Source organism: Phoca vitulina, unplaced genomic scaffold (genome assembly GCF_004348235.1).
Source record: "Phoca vitulina isolate PV1807 unplaced genomic scaffold, GSC_HSeal_1.0 scaffold21, whole genome shotgun sequence".
NCBI lineage: Eukaryota > Metazoa > Chordata > Mammalia > Carnivora > Phocidae > Phoca > Phoca vitulina.
In genome coordinates, this window is record NW_022589724.1 from 1797996 (window position 1) to 1818734 (window position 20739).

The 20739-nt window shown below is 51.0% G+C and overlaps 1 protein-coding gene across 1 annotated transcript in view; it reads right to left on the minus strand.

Annotated features, from left to right (window-relative positions):
• GABBR2 (gamma-aminobutyric acid type B receptor subunit 2) overlaps nucleotides 1-7488 on the minus strand; it is a 339457-nt gene extending 331969 nt beyond the window's left edge. The window contains exon 1 of the mRNA XM_032418347.1: nucleotides 7168-7488. Coding sequence (XP_032274238.1) covers nucleotides 7168-7488 — 321 coding nt within the window. The remainder of the gene's footprint in view (nucleotides 1-7167) is intronic.
• Between the last annotated feature and the right edge of the window lie 13251 nt (nucleotides 7489-20739).

Sequence of the window (20739 nt, forward strand, 5' to 3'; positions counted from 1 at the left end):
AATCCAGTGTGCCTTCCCTACCCCCATCTTCTTGAAGTCACAAAATGGGAGAGTCCCACCCCAAACCTGCCTGGATCCTTGTGTCCCCACTTGGAGGAGAGCCCCTCGGGAGCACTTCTGACACACTCTGGACTTTGGGTAAGCGATAGAGAAATTTTATTATGTAGGCAATAGAGATTTCAGGATTTGTTTGTTCAAGCAGCAGGACCTAGTTCACCCTGACTGACAAAAGACATGTATCCTACACATGGATCCGTTCAGCACCTCTGTTTTCACAGCTCTCTTACCCGTCCAGCTTGCTCATGTCCCTGCTGAGACCGCAGATCTCCACGTGAAGAAGCCAATGTTACTCTGTGCCCATGGGAGGGTAGGCCAAACACAGGAAGAAGCTCCCATTAAAAATAAAGTTAACAAGTTGAACTTTTGGCCCAATACCAAGTGCTAAATAGGCCCTAGCGTGTTAGTCCCATCCACAGCCCCCGTGGGTGGCTGGCTAGGTCTGGGGAATTGGCTGGGGGCTGGCACGGCCAAGGGCACTGCCCTCACACGGGGGAAACCCTGGGCTGGTGTTGGTGGGAATAGGCAGGAGGCAGCTACAGCCTGAGAGTCAACTTAATCCTGATAGATGGGGTCACCTGAGTCCCGTGGTGATGGGAGTGGGGTGAAGCCCCTGGAGAGGTGATCTGGACAAACTTCATTCAGTGGGATGCTAATTCAGAAAGGAGACTGGAATTTATGCTCTCACGGTGCAGTTGAGCAGACGCTCACTGATGGCCTGCCCTCACAGAGCTCAAGTCCAGTGTATGCTAGGACACACGGCAGAGGGGAAGATGGGCTGCTCACATTCCCCTCCTCCGGCACCCCTCCTGGCAGCGCGGCGTTGGCACACAAGATTACAGATAACTCTACCTTACATTTACATCATGTTGTGAGGTTCCACGTGCAAGATATTTATTCCTTCTTACAGCCCTGTGAGGTCAGCATAATTGTCCCCATATGGTACAGGAATAATGACAACAGTGACAATACAGCAGCGAATATTCACTGGGCACTCACAGTGTACCAAGCACTGATTTGATTACTTTACCAGGGTGGTCTCATTTGTTAGCCCCATTTTATAGATGACAAAAGGGAGGCCAAGTGCCTTGCCCTGGGTCACCAAGCAGGTAAGTGGTACCCAACAGGGATACAAACCCAGGGTTCCTGACATATTGAGGAGCTCATCCTACAGGTACTAGGAACTCCGGGAGCTGAAGGATCTGCAGAGGGAGTCAGCCATACTGTGCCTAGCCTCACCCCCACTGGGCCGCTCTCTCCTCGTGTCCCTACAATGCAGCGCCTGGACTCAGTGACTCTTGCCTGCCAGATCCGCCCCCCTCCCCGGCACCCCAAGGATTCCTCTCTGTTGTCCTTCCCACCCCGGCAGGTCTCAGCGCTGCCCGTTCTCCTCCACATCCTCCCACACCGCCTCTCCACCTCTGTTCAAGCTTCAGCATCTCACCCTTCCACTGCTGGAGCAGCCTCCTGGCTTCTCAGTGTCCAGGCTCATCTGTCTACTGTCTAGGCTCTGCATTCCCACCGGCCCTGATCACAGCACGACCACCTTCAAAACCACCACTATCCATGGCTCCTCGTAGTTCCAGAATAAAGTCCAACCTTCTCGACGCGTGATTCGAGGCCTTCCACACCCACCACCAGGCTACCTGTCCCTCCATAAGCCCTGCACTCAGGGGAAAATGTAATAATTCAGTGCTCCCCAAACACACCTCACACTTTGTCTCCCTCCATCCTTTGATCCTGGAGCTCCTGCCTGGGATCCAACCTCCATTTCCCTGAGTTCTTGCTTTTCTGTCAAAATTACATTGGCCCTTTCAGGCCCATCTTGATTTCCTCTCCTCCAGGAAGCCTCTCTTGACCTAGATATGATCTTCCCTTTCTCTCAATGCCCTTGGCATCCCTGGTCTCCTTCTTGAATGTAGCATTTCCCTAGTGCCTGTCTTTGTGGATATCTGTGATCAGACGCCCCTGCCATCCACACCTTTAACAGCCTCTGATGTCCTTCGAGGAATCACCTCTTCTTCGCTCCCTACTCATGTGGTTGGGCAGGGCTGACCTCCCTGCCCTCTCCCTCCATGAAAGACGGGCTTATGTCCCAGACCATCAGTGCCACGTGATTGGCTCAGGGATGGACACATGACCGGATTCAAGCCAAGGAGAGCTGAGTTTGGGACTTTTGCTGAAACATTTGGGAAAGGAACACTCTTCTTACTGGAGTTTCTAAACTGGGAGTGTGTAAATTTGCAGCTGGTAAGGGCCATCTGTGCCACCACATGGGTAGAGCCAGCCTGAGAGTAAAGCCAAACAGAGGAAATCAGAGCCGAGAGAGAGAGACATTTTTTAAGACAGCATTTCAGTCCCTGGATTCAGCCATGCCTGAGGACAGCCCACTCCAGGATTTTCCAGTCACATGAACCAGTTAAAGTGGGATTTCTATCACTTGCAAGGAATCCGAAGCAATACACCTCCTAAGGGCCAGGTACCACGCTGGGCAGTGGGGCTAGAACCACAAAGAAGAGGTAGTCTGATCCGAAAAGGGCTCATTTTCTATCTTTTTATTTCTAAGAATAGCTGTATTGAAATATATTCATATATCATAACATTCATTCTTTTGAAGTATATGATTCTACAGTTTTTGAATATTCATAGAACCGTGAAGTCATCACCACGATCCCTTTCTATCTTACCTTGAAAATGGCCAATATGTGCTGGCCCTGTTCTCCCCTATGCACCAGTTCCGCCCTCGAACCCAAGGCTAGGTTTTATTCCCTTCTGCAGCACCAGTGACTGCAGTAGGTGCTCAATTACTGCCTGCTGAGTTGTACTCAGACACCCTTAAAAAGCTCAGCCTCCATCCACCAGCTGCCTGGGCCCTTTCTAAAGCACAGTGAATGAGAGAACAGATATTTGGCAAAGCTGCTTAAGGAAAGGACATACCTATCACCAGGCTTCCCCTGGATTTTTCTTAGCTGGATCCCTGCATTAGGGTAGATTTCCTGAGAGGTGCACACCTAGAATGTGCTCCTTTGGCTCCCTGAACTTTCCCTAAGTTTATCACATAATAATTTAAACTAGTAACAAATGGGAAAACATATAAATCCAACAATAGGGGAATGACTTAATATTTATGGTGCACCCATAGGATAGAATAGTGTACAGCCACTCAAAATCATCTTTGCAACTGAGGACATGGGGAAGTACCCATAATATAATGTTAAATTAATGAAACAAAATATAAAAGGGCACATAGAGTGAGATCTCAAGTACATAAAATAGTAAAACTTGGCAACTAGAAGGGAATAATGCTAATTATTAGATGTAATTGTCTTTGTATAGGGGGATTATGAGCAATTATTATTTTTCTTCATGCTTCTTTCTAATTTTCCATTTTTCTAAAATGAACATTACTTTAGGGACACCTGGGTGGCTCAGTCAGTTAAGCATCTGCCTTCAGCTCAGGTCATGATCCCAGGGTCCTGGGATCGAGCCCCGCTTCAGGCTCCCTGTTCAGCGAGGAGCCTGCTTCTCCCTCTGCCTGCCGTTCCCCCTGCTTGTGCTCTCTCCCTCTCTCTCTCTCTGGCAAATAAATAAATAAAATCTTTAAAAAATAAAAAAATTTAAAATGAACATTACTTTAATCAAAGTAGAAAAGCCAACACTGTTTCTTACCTCATCCCTTGGTTATTATTTAATTTTATTAATGTGGCTACTGAAGGATGAGAAACAACATGTGAAGAACATTCTGAATCTCCCATGAAACTTTTTAAAAAAGACGTCGTCCTTCAGAATCTTTTAATCAAACATGTAAGTAATGTAATCCACCATTTTTACCTTTTTACCTTGACTGTCAGGAAGCTCAGAGCTAAAATGTAATACACAAAATTGCAATAACCCAGGTTCTTGGTATAATAACTTCCATGCTTCTATATGTCTTCTGATGCTTCCTTTATTTGTATATTCAGTCGTCTCACTTGTGTTTTTATATACTCAACTCTACTTTGGGATAAGATTTTATCTAGAGCAGAGAAAAGAGGTCCTAACTAGCAGATGCTCTGTTGGGATGTTTCATTTTTAGGAACACAAGGCACTGAGTGGGGCTTTGAACATTCTAGTGTTATTCTAATTATAGTGAGAGGGTCAACCTAAAGAAATTCAGGCAGGAGGCTCCTTTATTGAGAGAGGCTCTCCCAGTGGTCAGATTAACCCATTACTTGGTAAATCTCCATCTCTTTGAAGACTGCATGGACCAAGGTCCCTCCTGGCTGCCCACAGCCTCTGGCCATTGACTGACAGCAAATGTCAGCAAAGCCAGCCAAAATCCATTCACCACATCCATCTTGTGTTCCAGTCTACAGACAACAAGTGACACAGCCAGGAAGTGATCAGGGAGTACACACAATCCGCAAAGACGGCCCATGTGAATAAAACAGGCCCCAGATGCTCTAACACAGGCCCCAACCACCCTTCGGATCACTATGGGTCTTGCTGGAATTACCCACATGGAGCATTCCTTTACTGCAGCTCAGCAAGAAAGTACCTCTCCTATGGAGATGGGCCACTTGAAAAAATTAAGTATTATATCACCTGCATGTTCTCCCAAACATGACACCTCATGGCAGGAGATAACATACGTATTTGATTGTAAGCCAGGATTCTTCTTTTTTGGTGATAACTTCACTGACCCTTCACAAGATTTCAAAAGCGAGAAAAACAAAATAAGCAGTCTTGATGTTTAGTTGTGACCATTTTATCACACCTAAAGCTGCAACGTCTTACTTGTGACCACGCCAGAGGAAAACGCAGGAAGGGAGGCAGGAAACATTGCGTTGGTGCTTCCAGCATGTCAGACGGAGGCCTGGCTGCCGGGCCCGCCAGCTCACGGCACTCCCCACCTGGGCCCGTTATCCCCCTGGAGCGTCACACCACCACCCTACCTAGTACATGCAACAGCCCCGCTTTTCCAGATGCGAGAATCTAAGGTGAAGACAGATCCAATGACCCCACTCAAGGTCACCCAAGGGGAAGATAACTGGCATCTGACTAGAACCCAGGTCCCACCCACCGCAAAGCCCTTGCTCTGTGCCCCTTCACACGGCCAGAGACGCTTCTCTGTTTGCACGAGGCTGAGAGTACCCTGCGCCCTCCGTCCCACACTGCTTCCTGCAGATTCCCACCAACTGAAGAACCTCATCTTCTCGCCTTTGGGCCCTCTCACTCAGAAAGTCATCAAGACACACTTGAAAAATAAACGTAAAAGCTTCAACCCACACCCTGAAACCAAGCACCCATCCCATCGCTGCCACAAACAAGCTAATGTGAAATCTCTTTCAGGGAGGCTTTCTGAAGGGAATCAATTGATGATGAAAACATTCTGCAGCTGACAACATTCGGTGATGATGCAAGCAGGGCTGCCCTAGCTACAACTGTTTCTGTCTCCGAAGAACCGGCTCTCTCCTGTCCCTTCTGAAAGAATATGTATGGAGGCAACAGGGAAACAGCGCCGAGGGGACATGCCTAGGTCAGAACTGAGGTGCGCTGTGCATTTCTGCGTGCCAGACAAGTCCCCCGGAAAACTTGAAATGTTCGGGCAAAGATGAGGGCGACGAGAATGCCATTCAGAAACAATTCCACAGCCGGGTCAGCTCTGCTCAGCCTCCCAGCTTGCATCCTCCCGGGGCAGAGGGAGGCTCTCCGTTTGCAGCAGGCTGCGGGCACCGCCACCAACTGCCACCCGTTCCTTCACCTTTTATTTACAGCTCAGAGCAGGCTGGTTCATCAGTGAAGGGGGGAGGCGGGGAATAAAGATGCCATCCAGATTTCTGCTCTTTCTCAGGGGACAAAAAAAAGGGGGGATATCAGGCGAGAAGGAAGCGGAGCCCAGGCCGCACGGGCAGCGCGGAAGCGCAAAGCTCCTCTCCGAAGGGAGGGAGGAGAGGCACCTGGGCTGGAGCAGAGGCTCCCGGGGAGCCCCGGGAAGCCGGGGTCAAGCCCAGCGCCCGGCCCGGCTTGGCGCGGTGCTCAAGGCGCCAACAGACCGCACTGCACAGGAAATCACTGCCCCCTTCAGGCCGCGTCTGAGACGCGGCGGCCGGAGCGGAGGGGCTCCCTCAGTCCGGAAAAACTCGCAAACCCGACCTCGCGCGGCCGGCGATCGCTCCTCCAGACCCCTCCAGCAGCCGTGCAGGCGGTGTAGGTCCGCGCTGGAGCTTCAGCCAGAACCCGCGCTGCGGGCGTGAGGCGGGGAGCTTGGGATGCGAAGCCCTGGGCTCTGCCGCTCCCCTCGGAGAAGGAGGCCGAGAGGGCCAGCCCGCTGCTGCGCTCCAAGTCCGTGCTTCAAGTCTGCGCCCGGAGAAACTGCACCTGCAGCCGCAGGGCCGACAGCAGCGGCGCTGCGGGACACCCCTGCGCGTCCGCAGCGAGACCTGCTCAGGGCACTCTCTGAGCAACTAAACCGAGGGGGAGTCTCCCCATAAAATCGCTCCGGCTGCAGGCAGCGCCGGGCACATTCAGGCAGCAGCCGTTTAGAGCCGGCGGCCCCACACCTGCCCGCGCGGTGCGGGCTCCGAGCCGCCTGCGCGCACCACGCGCCCAGCCCTCCTGCGCGCTCTGGCCCCTCCGGTCCCGGAGCCCTCCGGACCTCAAAGCGCGGCCGGGCTCTCCTGGGGGCCCGCGAGCAGGCCATGGCCTCTCTAGCCCCGAGTGGCCCAGTTTCCAGTCAATGCGCCTGTTCCTCCCACCCGGCAGTCCACAGCCCCACCAGCGGGACCTGGGCAACCACTGCAGGCCTTTTAGAGGGTCCAGTCCCCACCTTCTACACTCCTTCTCCGGTCAAAGGAAACCCGTCTTCTGTCCCCCACCCCCCAACACACATGCACACACACAATCCCAGAGGAGGGAGATGCTCAGCAAATCTTGGTACCAGCTGTGCCAGCCAAGCCCGGAGAGACCCCGGGGTGAGCACTGAGCACCAGCCCGCGGAGCCCTCGGCAGGCACAGGCGGCTCAATCTCAAGGGCTCTGCCCAAGGGTCGAAGCTTCCCTCGGTTCGGCACTCCCTCACCCGCCGCCCCCCCCCCCCCAGCCCCGACGGCGCGGGCGGCCGGACACTCACCTCGGTGTCGTAGAGCCGCAGGTCGAGGAAGTAGGGGCGCAGGAGCGACTCGTTGCGGATCTGCTCGATGGCCAGTTCCACGGCGGGGAGCACGCCGCGCCCGATGCTGCCCTTGGCCACCTCCTTGGTGAGCGGCATGAGGCCCATGATGGAGAGCGGCGGGCTGCTGGGCGGCGGCCGGGGGGCACCTCGCGCCCAGCCCCAGGCCCCGGGCGCCAGCGGCAGCAGCAGCGGCAGCAGCAGGAGCAGCAGCAGGCGCGCGGGCGGCGGCGGCGGCGGCGGCGGCGGCCCGGGCTGCCCGGAGCTCCGCGGGGAAGCCATGCCGCGCCGCGGGCTGCGGGCGCCGGCTCACTCGGCCCGCATGGCCTGGCCCGGCCCGCCGCCCCGCGCCAAGCTCTCCCCGCGGCGCCCGCGCAATGGCGCCGGCCCCGGCCCCGGCTCCGGCTCGGGCTCCGGCTCCTGCTCGGCTCTGAACGGCCGCGGCGGCGGCGGCAGCGGCGGCGCCCGTGACGGATCAATCACGCCGGGAAGGGGTGGGAGCGAGCGGAGTGCGGGAGGCGGGGAGCGAGAGAGCAAACGCGGAGAGGGGGGCCGGCGTCTTCGCGCGTGCCTCTCTCCGGCGCGGCCACCCCGAACCAGGCCGCCTCCGCCCGCCCCCGTGCGCGCTCTGAGCCGCTCTCCCGCCGGGAGCTGCTCGGCGGCAGCCCCTGGAGCCCGGCCGGGGGAGGGCGGGCGTCAGGAAACGCGGGAGGCGAAGGCGAGGCTGCTCGGCGGCGGCTCGGGCCGCCTCCGGGGACGAGGACGGGCCGTGCGCGCCGGGGGAGGGGGAGGCGCTGGCGCAGGGGCGGCCGCGGGGAGGGCCGCCTTCCCAGCACACGCACACACGCGCCCCCCGGCCCTCCGCCGAACGGGCTGTCGCTGTCCGCGGACCTTCGGGGACCTGAGCGCCCGGGGACAGGGGTTGGGGGACCGAGCCCTGCGTGCTGGCACACGCAGTGGCCGCCGCCGCTCCGCCGAGCGCTTCCTGCACGGTGGTTTGGGACTGCTGCTCGGAGGTCTGGCTGGGAAGGTCTGCGCTGCGAGCGCGCCACGGAGGCGTCCTAGAGGCACCTGCAGCCTTATGCTTTTCTATTCTGCGCAGGTGTCCGCGGAGGCCCTAACCGAGCCCGAAGGGGCGGCCAAAGATGCCGCCGGCACTCTAACATCCTTTGGTGCTAGGGTGTCCAGAGCTCAGGGCCTTGACTGAGAGCCCTCCGAATTCCCCACCAGACTGAGAAGCCGTCCTCTGCCAACCTCAGAAGAGATTAGGGTCCTCACCTTGCGCCCCCTCCAGGCATTTGACCTCCCCGCGTCCCCACTCCCAGAGGGCTCCGCCCTAGAATTTTCCCTCTAGGTGGGAGCACTACTCAGAGCAGATCCCTGCTTCCCTTGACTTGGCCCTCTCTTGGCCGGGTCGCGCAGGCCGCACTGGCTAACCTTAGGCAAAGCAGTCCTGTGATCTGACCTAGCCCCTCCACGCTTGAAGAATAGAAATTGTGGGTCATTAAAATATAAAATCCCAAGGGGTGATTAATGAGAGGAGACAGTAGGACATCAAATGAGAAAACATCCTTGTGCTTGAGCCAACCATTGTGGGCCATATCCACGACCTTGCAACAAGGTTGGAAGTTTAACCTTCACTGAGCATTTACTACCTGCCTTATAATGTATCCTCACAACAGCCCAGTGAACGAAGTCCTGTGTTTATCATCCTCGATTTACAGGTGAATACACTGAGGCTCAGGGAGGTTCCACAGCTTGTCCAAGTACACAGAGCTACCAGGGTAGGACTGGAACCCAGAGCCAGCAGGAGCTCTGTACATAGTGCAGTGGGAGCCAGGATGGGGGACAACCTCCGCTATGGGAGGGGCACTGCCCTGACTTTCAATTGTTCAGAACCTCGGTTCCCTCAGGTATGTGGTGAAGGAGTTGGACCAGATGAAGTCCACAGACTTGCTCTTCTGGAGTGAGGTAGGGGCAGCCCTGAATCACAGGCTAGTTAATCAGGAAGCATGAGGACAGAGAGGGGAGGTTGTGCCCAATCCTGGAGAGTACCTTGGACAGCTCTGGGGAGCCCAGGCCAAGTACTCCCTGTCCCAACTCCTCTTTCTAGGCTTCTGCACACATCACTCCTGAGCTTCACTTAGCCAAAGGACAGAGCTTTGCATGGACAGAGCTCACCTGAGCATCTCCACGAACAAGACCAAAAACGGTCCAGAGGGCAAGGTAATCTCTCTTAGCTGGTGTTCACTTGACATCACAGCTGTCCTCTAGCCATCGGCTTCTGGCATCGGCCCTTCCTCAACTTCTCAGTTCAGGTTTCTCAATGAGCATTTTCACTTTTTTTCCTTTTTTTCCCTTAGTCATTTGTGCTTTCCTTGTAAGCTGTGCCAATATGGAGTATCCACAGACACCTACATCTGGGAATAAGTTGAAAGCTAGGATAACTTTGATTGACATTTTCTAAGTGGTTAAAGGCCTTGCCTGACCCCTGCCTTTCAGCCCCTCTGTCTCCACTTATGGGATGACCTGGCCCCAAGATATGTGGCCTGGGACTGGCCCTGACCCGAAGAGCACCAGCCTCACTCTCCGTCAGCCTGGATCCAGGCCAGGCTCTCATCTCATGCCCACTTCTGATGCCTGGGCATCCCTCTGGTTCCCAGATCCTACCCTGGCTTGTGTTCCAGTTTGGATAACTGGACTCCTGGCATGCTTCCTAGGTCTGAGTTCCTGCCTTGGTCACCAGCCTCGAGTCCATATTCCCCTACAGCTGGAGTCCAGCCTCTTGCTTTAAAATAATCATTCATTCCTTCAACAAATGTTTTGCAGCATCTACTGTGTGCTGGGCAGTGTCCTAGGAGCTGAGGAGGCAGGAATAAACAAGCCAAACTAAAATCCCTGCTTTCATAAAATTTACATTCTAGTGGAGAGAAAGAGAAACAATAAACAAATAGTAATAAGATATCTTAGTATGACAGCTTATGAAAAGTGCTATGGAAAACAAACAAAGCAGGAAAGAGGGTTGACTCTGATAGGGTGGGGCTGCAATTTGAAATGGGGGGGTCAGAGAAGGACACATGGAGGTGATTTTTCAGCAAAGACCTAAAGGAGGCGAGCAAGCAAGACATGCAGATAGTGTCCCAGGTGGAGGAACAGCAAGGGCAGAGGCTCTGAGACAGGAGTGTGCCTGACATGTTCAAGGAACAGTCAGGAAGCTGGTGTGGCTGGAGCAAAGTGAGCAAGGGGAAAAGTGGTAGTATCCAAGGTCAAAGGCAGGCGGGATCAAGTAGGACTGACTGCACCTGACAAAGTGGAGAACAACTGGAGGTTACTGAGTGGAGCAGTGACATGATCTGACATATTTGAACAGGATCAAAAGGGGGAAGCAGAGAAACCAGCTAGGAGACTGTTATGATAAGCTGCATTTGGTGGCAGGAACCAGGGTGCAGAGGAGGTGATGAGAAGTGGCTAGATTAATAACTGTTCTTCTCATTATTAATGGGAATAATATGCATCAGCAGATGCCAAGTCCCAGGACCATAGTAAACACTGATTTATAGGCTCATCTACCTTACAAGGGACATAGTAGAGACTTAAGAAAGCATCATGCTCAGGGTCACGCACCTAGAAAATCATAAAACATGCATGTCAGTCCAGGTCTGTATGGCTTAAATTCTCATCTTCCCCAAATCCTGCCTCCTTAGCAATCCTTTCTCCCATGCCCTTTCCCTGCACACAAGAACCAGAAGCCAGTCTCCAAACCCTGGCTTAGAGGTTGGGGCTGCTTTGAAAGATGATGCCAAGTCCCTACCTGAGGATTTTTGGGGCTCCATGATCCATCTAGCTTGCCTTTGAGCAGGATCCCAAAACCAGGCACCCCCCCTCTTGCTATCTATCCTTTTTTCAGGCTGGGCTGGACACCCCTCGCTACCCTGGTGCCAGAGGCTGGGATCTGCCCTCCTGCAGCTGCCTCCTCCCAGGAACTGGCTCCAGTTTCCAATACCCTGTTCCCAGTCTGACCTGCCATCCGTGTCTGCCTCTGTTCTTACTCCAGCAACAGGGAAGTCTTCTCTTACTTTTTTCTTTTTTAAAAAAAAAAAAAAAAAGCACAAAACCCCCAAAATTTAAAAAACCCATAAGCCATCTTACAAATATCTCCCATGTATTTCTTCTCTTTCCCCCATGTATTTCTTATTCCTGTTTACATTGAAATGTTTCTTTCAACCAAGTAGCTCAGCTGTTTTTTTAAGTACATTGTTTGTCTTCAATTCTTTTTTTTAAATAGGTAAGTTATGAATGATGGCTCCAAAAAAGATTAGCTGAATGAATCTAAGTTGCTTTTCCCTTTTCACAAGGCATGTTTTTAAACCATAAAATTGGGTTTCGGGCATCAATGTGGTCTGGTGACACAGTTCGAGTAATAATAATAGCTACCATTTATTAAACACCTACCTACTCTGTGCCAGACACCTTGGTATGCATCATCTTAATCTTCACAACTGCCAGAAAAATAGGTGTTAGGATCCCAGTTTTGCAAATTACAAGACTGAAGTCCAGACGGATTAACTAACATGCCTAATGATACTTGGCAGAGACAGTGACGGGGCCCAAATCCAGTCTGTTTGACCCCAAACTCCTGCATATTTCTCTATTCCACATGTCTCTCCTGGAAGATACCTTTATATGACTGAGGAGTTAATAGTCTTAAAGAACTAAAGAATGCTCCCGAGGATCGACACCAGAAAAATGTAAAATGGGGACGCCTGGGTGGCTCAGTCGGTTAAGCAGCTGCCTTCAGCCCGGGTCATGATCCCAGGGTCCTGGGATCAAGTCCCACGTCGGGCAGGGAGCCTGCTTCTCCCTCTCTCTCCCTCTGCTTGTGCTCTCTCTGTCAAATAAATAAAATCTTTAAATTAAAAAAAAAAGGAAAATGTAAAATGACTTGGCCAGAGTCCCTCACCAAATGAGAGATGAAGCTGGCCTTCCTCCTGAGTTATTGGAGGAGAGCCTCTGGCCTGGAGAGAGTCTATGACTGAACCCTTCAGGAGTCAATGCCGAGCCTGGGGTAGACCAGAAGAGCCTGGAGCGTCTCCTTCCACCCGTGCTCTTTGTCGGTTTGAGAACAGTGGAAGGATGGGGGAGTCACCTTGCTCGGTGCCGGCTGGACAAGCCCTGGGCAGACACAGGCAGGCAATTTAGCTTAAACCCGAGTGGTCTCCAGAAGGACACATACCGGCAAGGGTGCCAAGACCCCCTCTCGTTTACAGGTTTCACAAACAAGAAGATGCTTTAGGAAGGGGCACAGTTTAGGAACAGAACCTTGGACAGACGGCAAAATCTCTGGTCCAACCCCTCACCAAACCGTAGGAAGCAGGCGGTCCTGGACTCAAAGTCTGGCTCACCAGTTATTAGTGACTCAATTCTGGGGGAGTCACTTACTCTCCTGACCTTCAGTTTCCTCACCTGTAAAGTGGGAATAAACAATTCCTCTTTCATAGCAAGTGTATCGTGAGGATTAAATAATTACAACAGCTAGTGTATTTCGAGTACTCACATGTGCCAGGCGCTGTTCCAAGCAATTTTCACATCATTAACTCCCTTGGTAAGTAAAATAATGCATATATGCATATAAAGCACTTAGCGCAGTACTAAGCTCTTATTAGGCATGCGACTAATAATAATAGTAGTAATAATACCACCAGAAATGTTAAGATCAGTGCCTCCTGAGGCTCCCACTCCATTATTTGGTCGATGGGGGTTTTGTGCATGATTTCTGAGGCTCCACCAAAGTCAGCCTTCCTGTTGCATCCACTCTGGATCCCAATCTGCCACCGGGGTCCGTGGTGCTCTCCCTCACCTGTGGTGCCCTTCACCAAGGACAGCTCACAAACAACGCCACATTCCACCCCCAACTAAGTCACCTCTTCCTCAGGAGAAATGTGCCCAGGTTCCTCAACTTTCCCTGGCCAGTAGTCTGCTCCTGGCTTTCTTCAAGGGTGATGTCCAGAACTGACCACAAGCCCTCCATACAGATGAAGAGGCACGTGGAACAGCAGGCCCACCCCTCTGTGCTCAGGCCGCCGGGTGCTGTGCTGGCAGTCCCGGGTACCTGCATTTGGTGGCAGCCACATCACCCTGTGGCTCATAGAAAGCTTGTGGCTCTCCGAGAGCCCTAGGTTTGCTTTCTGTGGACTTGTTGCTGTTTCAAGGGAGCAGCGAGCCAGGTCTCTCTGATCCTATTTACCAGCAGTGTAATTCAGGCATCCAGGAACAGGGCTGAAACATTTCACCCGTGATTACATCCCCATGTTCCAGCCTACTGAGGGCATCTTGCATCATGGGTCTCTTTTCTAGCATATTCGCCATCTCCTCAGTTGGTGCCATTGCTATTGGACAATCTCATTTGCTTTCCTAAGCTAAAGCATCGGTCCAAGTGTGAAATAGGAGAGTGTCAAAGAGCTTTGGGACTGCCCACGCTAGCGGCCATCTGCCCCCTCTGGTCTTGTGACCAGACCCACTGAAGGTTCCCCCAACCTCTGCTTTCCGCAGCCCATGTTTGTCCAGCTTGCATGCCAAAATGTCAAGAGAATTCTTGCTACAGCTCTTACTGAAGCCCCCGTGCACTCCGTCTCCTTAATTTCTCTGACCTGCCAGAGTAGTAACCACACATACAGGGGAGTGCGGCTGGCTGGTTCTTGGTGAACCCACATCCACTCCTAGGCACCATCCCTCTCTTCTCTGTGCAATCACACAGTATTTGTAAAATCAGTACTTCTCGAATGCCGCTGAGGGTCAACAGCCAAATCCCATATGGCTGACTTCGCCCTTTTAGCCTCTCGGGACACCCAAACACTGCTGTGTCCCCCGCCTCCTGGCCCTTCCATTCACTCATCTCCCAAAGATCCTTAGAGGCTCTGGTTGGATATCATCCGCGGTTTCCCGCCCTGCCCCCACAGGTACCTCATGGACCTGGAGACGTGGGCTGATTGAATGCATCCTCATCTCTCCTTCCCTCGTAATTATGCTCACCTCTCTATTTCTGTTTGCTGGTCATTATCCACCAAAATGTCCAGTGTGCCTCTGTCACAGGCCTGGAGGTGAAAAAGCTGCATTCTTTATCCACCTATGCTTGCTCCAAGTGCACTGTATGAAGCCTCTGGAGTGGTCTGTGACTCATTCTGGCATTGAGTGCCTGTGTGTTCCAGCAGATGCCTCCATTTTAGACCCCTGCTCCCAGTGTCTCCCTGTGTCCCTAATTTGGGGGGGCAAGGGAGCTAATTGTATTGAACCATAACATACATACAGAAAAGTGTGCAAATGTTAATGCACAGCTCAACTAATTTTCATAAAGTGAATACACCCCCATAAACAGCACCAAGAGCCAGAACATGACCAGCATCCGAAAGCCCCCATGGGGTCCCTGCCAGTCATTACCTTCCCTCAGGGTAACCAGCATCCTTACTGTTAACACTATGGATCAGTTTTTGCCTTTTCTTGGTCCTGATGTAAATAGAATCACCGTCTGTCCTCTTTTGTGTCTGGCTTCTCTCACTCTACGTAGTTAGTGAGATTCATCCATATTGTTATATGTGACTGTAGATCTTTTATTCTCATAGTCTTGTGCTTGCCTTAGCCTTTTACAATCCAACTTCATGCCATGGGATCCATGTGCAGCCCCTTGGTTTTCTCTCTACCCGCCCCCAAGTGGGCTGGTTGTGAGTCTCACCTGCATCCCCACCTCTGGTCTCACCCTTTGATCTACCCTTCATTTACCCTGCCAGATGAGCCTCTCCAGAGTTTGGCTCCAATCATGTCCTCCCAGCTCAAAACATTCTATGGCTCCCTGTTGTCTTATGGGGCACTAACTCCCAAGACTGGGGTTCCAGGCTCCTGACAATGTGGTTTCAGTGGTTCCAGCTTCACAACCAGCTGTACCTCCCCCACTCCCACCTTCCATAGTTGAACTACTCAGCATGTATTAGTGGGTCCATCACCATGTCTGCCCTTTTCGGCCTCCAGACCTTTGTTCATGCTATTCCTTCAACCTGGAATGTTTTTCCCAATCTTCCTCCCATTGGTGAAATCCTGCACAACCCAGATCAAATGTCATGTCCCTGTGAGGCCTCCGCTAGTCACCCCACAGAAGTAATGGATTCCTTCTCTCAGCTCCCATGGTGAGGCTTGGCTCCTGCTGAGACATACCACTTATCACTTCTTTAAAAGTTAATTACCACATTTCACCCATTCTGAGACACATATTTGTATTCATCTCCAGGATCGGGATGCACCTTGCCCTTGATGGCGTCTTATAATTCACAGTATTTTTTTTACCTTTCTTGGTGATACATAAAATAATGGTGTCTTCGATTCGATGAAATACAGTTTTTCATTTTCTTTTTGTCTCAGCATATTCTAGAAAGACTCTCTGACACCACACTGCATTGTATAGTTAGTCCACATCTCTGGGTCCTTTTCCACGTGTGAGACCATAGTCAGCCACAAAGCACGCAATATGGGTTTGTTGAATGAATAGGTGTGCATTATTCATCGTGTTTCTACCATGGGGAGAGGGGGTAGCACGGGGACGGCCTCTCAGTGTGGCTCTTCATGAGGTTCCTCCCAAAGGGCAGAGGATCACTCTTTCCTTCCAGGGTGCTGAGGGCCAGGTGACAGTGGGGGCGTCTCACTTCCCTGGGTCTGGCACAGCTTCGGGGGAGGAGGGAAAGCTACACTGGATTAATAGAATGCCAAATCCTTGATCAGCAAACCAAGCTTCAATTATAATACACTTCCTATCGGGTAAATATGATTTGCTTTTCAAGGATCTTATTTATGGCCTGGTTTTCAGGAGCACACTGAGACAGGAAGCTGTACATCCTATCCCGCCAATCTTATTCCAAGCTTTAAATAACAACAGTGAGTCTTTTCATTCGCTTTTTCCTAATGAAATCAGTTATTCCCTCTGCCCCACCCCCAACCCAGCTCCATATTCTATTACATAACAAAGGACACAGATAGGCTGGCGTCTGACTTTGGCAATATTTTAGCTACTCTTTGCCCTTTCCTTAATATTCCAGCCGTTCAAATTCCATAGGTGATTTTAATAAAATCCAGCATGTTCTATTGTTTTCCAGGTGCTTCTAAAATTTGGAAATACAGCGTACATTGTCAGATGCTTTGGGATGATCCACTTTGTGGATTAATGATACTGTATCCTCCCAATAGTCTGCCATACACGAGTAGGTGTAAGATCTTCTGACTTCAGATGGATCTGTGTCTATGTTTAAAGGATTGGTTTAGAAGGAACTCTGCTCCTGTGTTCACCAGGGACCCTGAACAGGATAACAACTTCATATGATTTGCTCCAGTTTTTGGTCAGTTTGATGAAGAATTCATTCTATGTATCAGGTGTTGCTTTCTGTTTGTTTTCCTGGGTATTTCAAGGGCATGGAGATTGCTAGGCCGATGAGCATGATAAAGTTCAACTGCATGGCCATCTGGACTTCCTTTGGGGAGTTTTTTTGATTGATATTTTTATTTTGTCAGGATCTTGGAAAGCACTTAATTCTTTTATACAATGTTCATTACCTTTTAGCAAATTAGATGCCTCTGGGGCTTTTCTAAATTCCATCTTCTCCTTTAAAAGATAGATACAATCACTTGCAATGTGAAAACAACAAATAAAAAGTTTCTTGCTGTCAAGAACAGTGACCTCTGGCTAATAGGACCAGGAGTGAGAGGTAATGGAAGGGTAAAAACAGATTTATTTTTCACCTTCTATCCTCCTGTACTGTTTGATTTTTTTTTTTTTTTTTCTATGAGCATGTATCTCTTTTTTTAAAGAAAAAAAAAAAGCTTCCTGTATCATTTTGCTGTTTTATTATTGCTTTTGGTTCTATTTTTCTCCCTCTTATATTTTCATTTTGAGACATTCAGCCAGAGGATGACTCAGTTCATTAAAAAAAATCCAACAACAACAAAAAGATTGGGAAAAAAAAAACCCACTACATTTGGCTTCTATTGTTTACTATTGCTTTTCCTTTTCAATTTTCTGTTTATCTATGCTTCCATTTTTTTCAATATTAGATTTAATCTTATAATAGAAACAAAATAAAACCCTTAAGTCTCTAAAAAATAAACTTGTTGGGGGGAGTTAGGGACCCTTTAGAAAATCTGGGGGAGAATCTGGAGAGGCCCTCTGCAGAGGAGGAAGGTATAGACACACAGCCTCAGGGGTTCCCCCCGAATATCTATCTATTCATTATAATCTAGTGTGCAATGTCCTTTGTTTATATTATCTCATTAAATGATCTCATTAATAATTCTGTAAGGCATTCTCATTCCCATTTTACAGAAGATAAAATGGAGTTAGGCCGAACGTCAAGACAGGACAGGAGAAGGGACAAACTTTGGGCTGTAATTCTGGACTTAAGAGTCCAACCGGTCTTTTCCATCACACCACAGTTTCAAGGTTAAGTGAACAGTTGATTTACTAGCTTCTCCTGTTGGTTTTGTTCCCTTTGTTAAAAGTGGGCCTGACTGGGGCACCTGGGTGGCTCAGTTGGTTAAGTGTCAGACTCCAGCATTTGGCTCAGGTCATGATCTCAGGGTTGTCAGGCTCACGCTTAGCACAGCAGAGTCTGCTTGAGATTCTTTCCCTCCTCCCTCTTCCCTCCTCCTCTGCTCCTCCCCCGGCTCGTGAATAATATAAAAATAAATAAAATAAAATATTTTATTTCTCTCTCTAAAATAGAAATAAATAAAATCTAAAAAAAAAAAGTGGGTACCTGATGCCTCATTGTTTTCTTTGCCATTTCTTTTAGCAAGATCCCCTGTGGCTTGCATGTTCTTCTCTGGACGTTATCTTATGCTGGTATGAGTCTCCAAGGCGGTCGTTTGATTTGTTGTCTCTTTGGAGGTCCTCAAAAGACATCCCAGAAGGGTCATAAGACCTGGAGTTCAAGCTTTCTCACTTCAACACCCCTGGCATGTAACAACACAAGCCCTAAGAGCAAGGAAGGGAGGGGACGGTGCAGGGAGGAGAGATGGAGGGAACCCAAGGAGACATGGGGACTGCATTTTGTTCCCAGGATGCTGGCATGTGGGAAGCTCCTTAGCCTCAGCTTCCTTTTTTAAAAATAGGATGAATGAGGATTCATGGGCAATTTTAACTACTGCATGTTGGGCTTCTACCATGTGCCTCACTCTGTGTTTGGCACTTTATAACTAGAAAAGGGCGGAGCTGGGATTCTAATCTGGGTCTGGAGGCCTCCAGGGCCTTCTGCCCTATTACCCTATGCTCTACTACTCCCACTATGATACCCTAATAGGCCCACTCTCCCCAAGTGACTGGCAGAAAGATCAAGGGGATGTGAAAGGAGATGCCACACCCTTCCAAATATCTCTTTTCTCTCTTTTTCTGAAATTTATTTCTTGCCAAAGTCTACATTTTTAATGTTCATGAAAGTGATATTATGATCAATGAAAAATTAATGTTCTGTGTCTATTCTTAGGCATTTATTTGTCTCCCAATCCACAATGATAACATGAACTGACTTTGGGAGAAATATTCATTTGGGGTTCATCTCCTCCCTACCCCACATAACCAGAGTGTTACTAGGGCTTGCTGTTATGTTACAGTATCTCTGCATATGTGTATTTGGGGGGGATTTAGCCAAGACAGAGAGCAGGACTAGCGTCCCTCACTGTGGTGATCTGATCTGCTTCAGCACTAGCTACTTCCAGTCCCCGACAAGCCAACTATCCCAACTCTGTGCCTCTGTGCACATGAAACCCTCCACTGGGAAAGCTTTTCTCTCCAGCTCTAAACTGCACCTGGTTTTCAGGCCCCACATTAAATTCCACCTCCTCCATAAAGTCTTCCCTGGTTGTCCCTCCAAGGCGACAACCCCTCTGCCTTCTGCACGCTCAGCCCTCGTCCCTCACCTCCTGCTGGGCACCGAGCAGGTCCAACCTGGCACTCTCCCTGCCGGTGCTCAAGACTGCCTCTCCCACCAGGCTGCGGCCATCTTTCTCTGCCTCCTCCTTAGCCCTGCCCAGGGCCTGGCAGGTCCTTGGAGAGCATCTGTTGAAACGCACTCGTGACGCCCAAGACTCGGCTTCACTTTCTATCATTTCTCCTGTTGCCCTGCTCGGCTCTCCCAGTCCTCCCGGTCAGATTCATTGTCACTCCGTCTGGCCCTCCACGTACCCTGTCCTCGCTCTTTTTCTCACTGTGCACTTGACAGAAGTGCTTGTTGTGTTACTGACAGAACAACCCACTCCAAGACTCTGTGGCTCAGAATAGCAAGCATGTTGCTTATGACTAGCATCTGAGCTGGGCTCAGCTGGGCAGTTCTGCCGGTCCTGCTGGTGGTCACTCATGGGGCTGCATTCAGTTGGCAGGCTGGCCGGAGGCTGGGCTCAGCTGAGGAGGCTGGCACATTTGGGATTCTCTGTCTCTCCAGTTCATCTTGGAGCCTCTCCCTGTCCGCATGGCCTCGGTACACGCTCTCTCTGCATGAGGTCTCTCCAGCAGGGCAGCCAGCTTCTGTGTGTCCGTGAAGGGCGCTGAGAGCACAGAAGCAGAAACCCCCAGCTTTCTTAAGGCTTAGGCCCAGAACAGGGACAATGTCACCTCCATCACGTTCCATAGGAAAACAAGTCACAGACCTAGCCCAGATTCAAGGGGAGAGGACCTCAGCATACCGCGGCCCCTGCACCCCACACAGCAGGGCTGTCTGACTCTGGGTCCGTCCCGCTCCCACGAGTGCACCCCCTGAGGGCAGTGCCCGACACAGAGTGGAGAACTCAGTAGGAAACAGGAGCAAATTCCCCAGAAGGGGTCGGGAAACCTGGCCTCCAGATGAGCTTTGCCGCAGCGTGACCTTGGGCATCCCTGGCCCCCTCTGGGCCTGTTTGCCGAGCCATAAGCATGAGAGGCTGAACCGATTAAGATCTCTCGGGCAGAGCTGACATTCCGTGATTCCGGCGGGCACAGCACTGACCACGGGCCCGTGCCCCAGCCACGGGCCACTCCAGCTGCCCCCCAGATAGGCCGTGTTTAGGCCTCTGCTCGTTTTCACACGTTATTCTCTCTGCCTGTATGATCCTATGCTTGTGGCGCTCACCTTTTCAAGGCATACTGTACATGTTTCACCCTCATTTGCAGAGGTCACATTAACCACCTCCCTGGCTTAAGGCACACTCATCATTCATTCCATGCAGCGCCCTTCTCCTGCTTGGTTTTTCCCTTCATCCCTGACCCCCACTCTTCCCCCAGCTCCCAACATGGTCACTCCTCCAATGTGCTTACATGTCACATGTTACTCATCCTCATACAATATCCGTTCCTCTGGCTATGGGTGGCCATGCCCCCCCCCCCCCCCGGCCCTTCCATTTTCCCACACACTGTAGACGTTCTTGGACATCTGTCCTTGTGCACCTGCAGGAGAGTCACTCTAAGCTGCACACCTAGGATTTGGGCCTGCCTGGATTCTAGGGATGGGAATCAGACTAACGAGGAAACAGAAA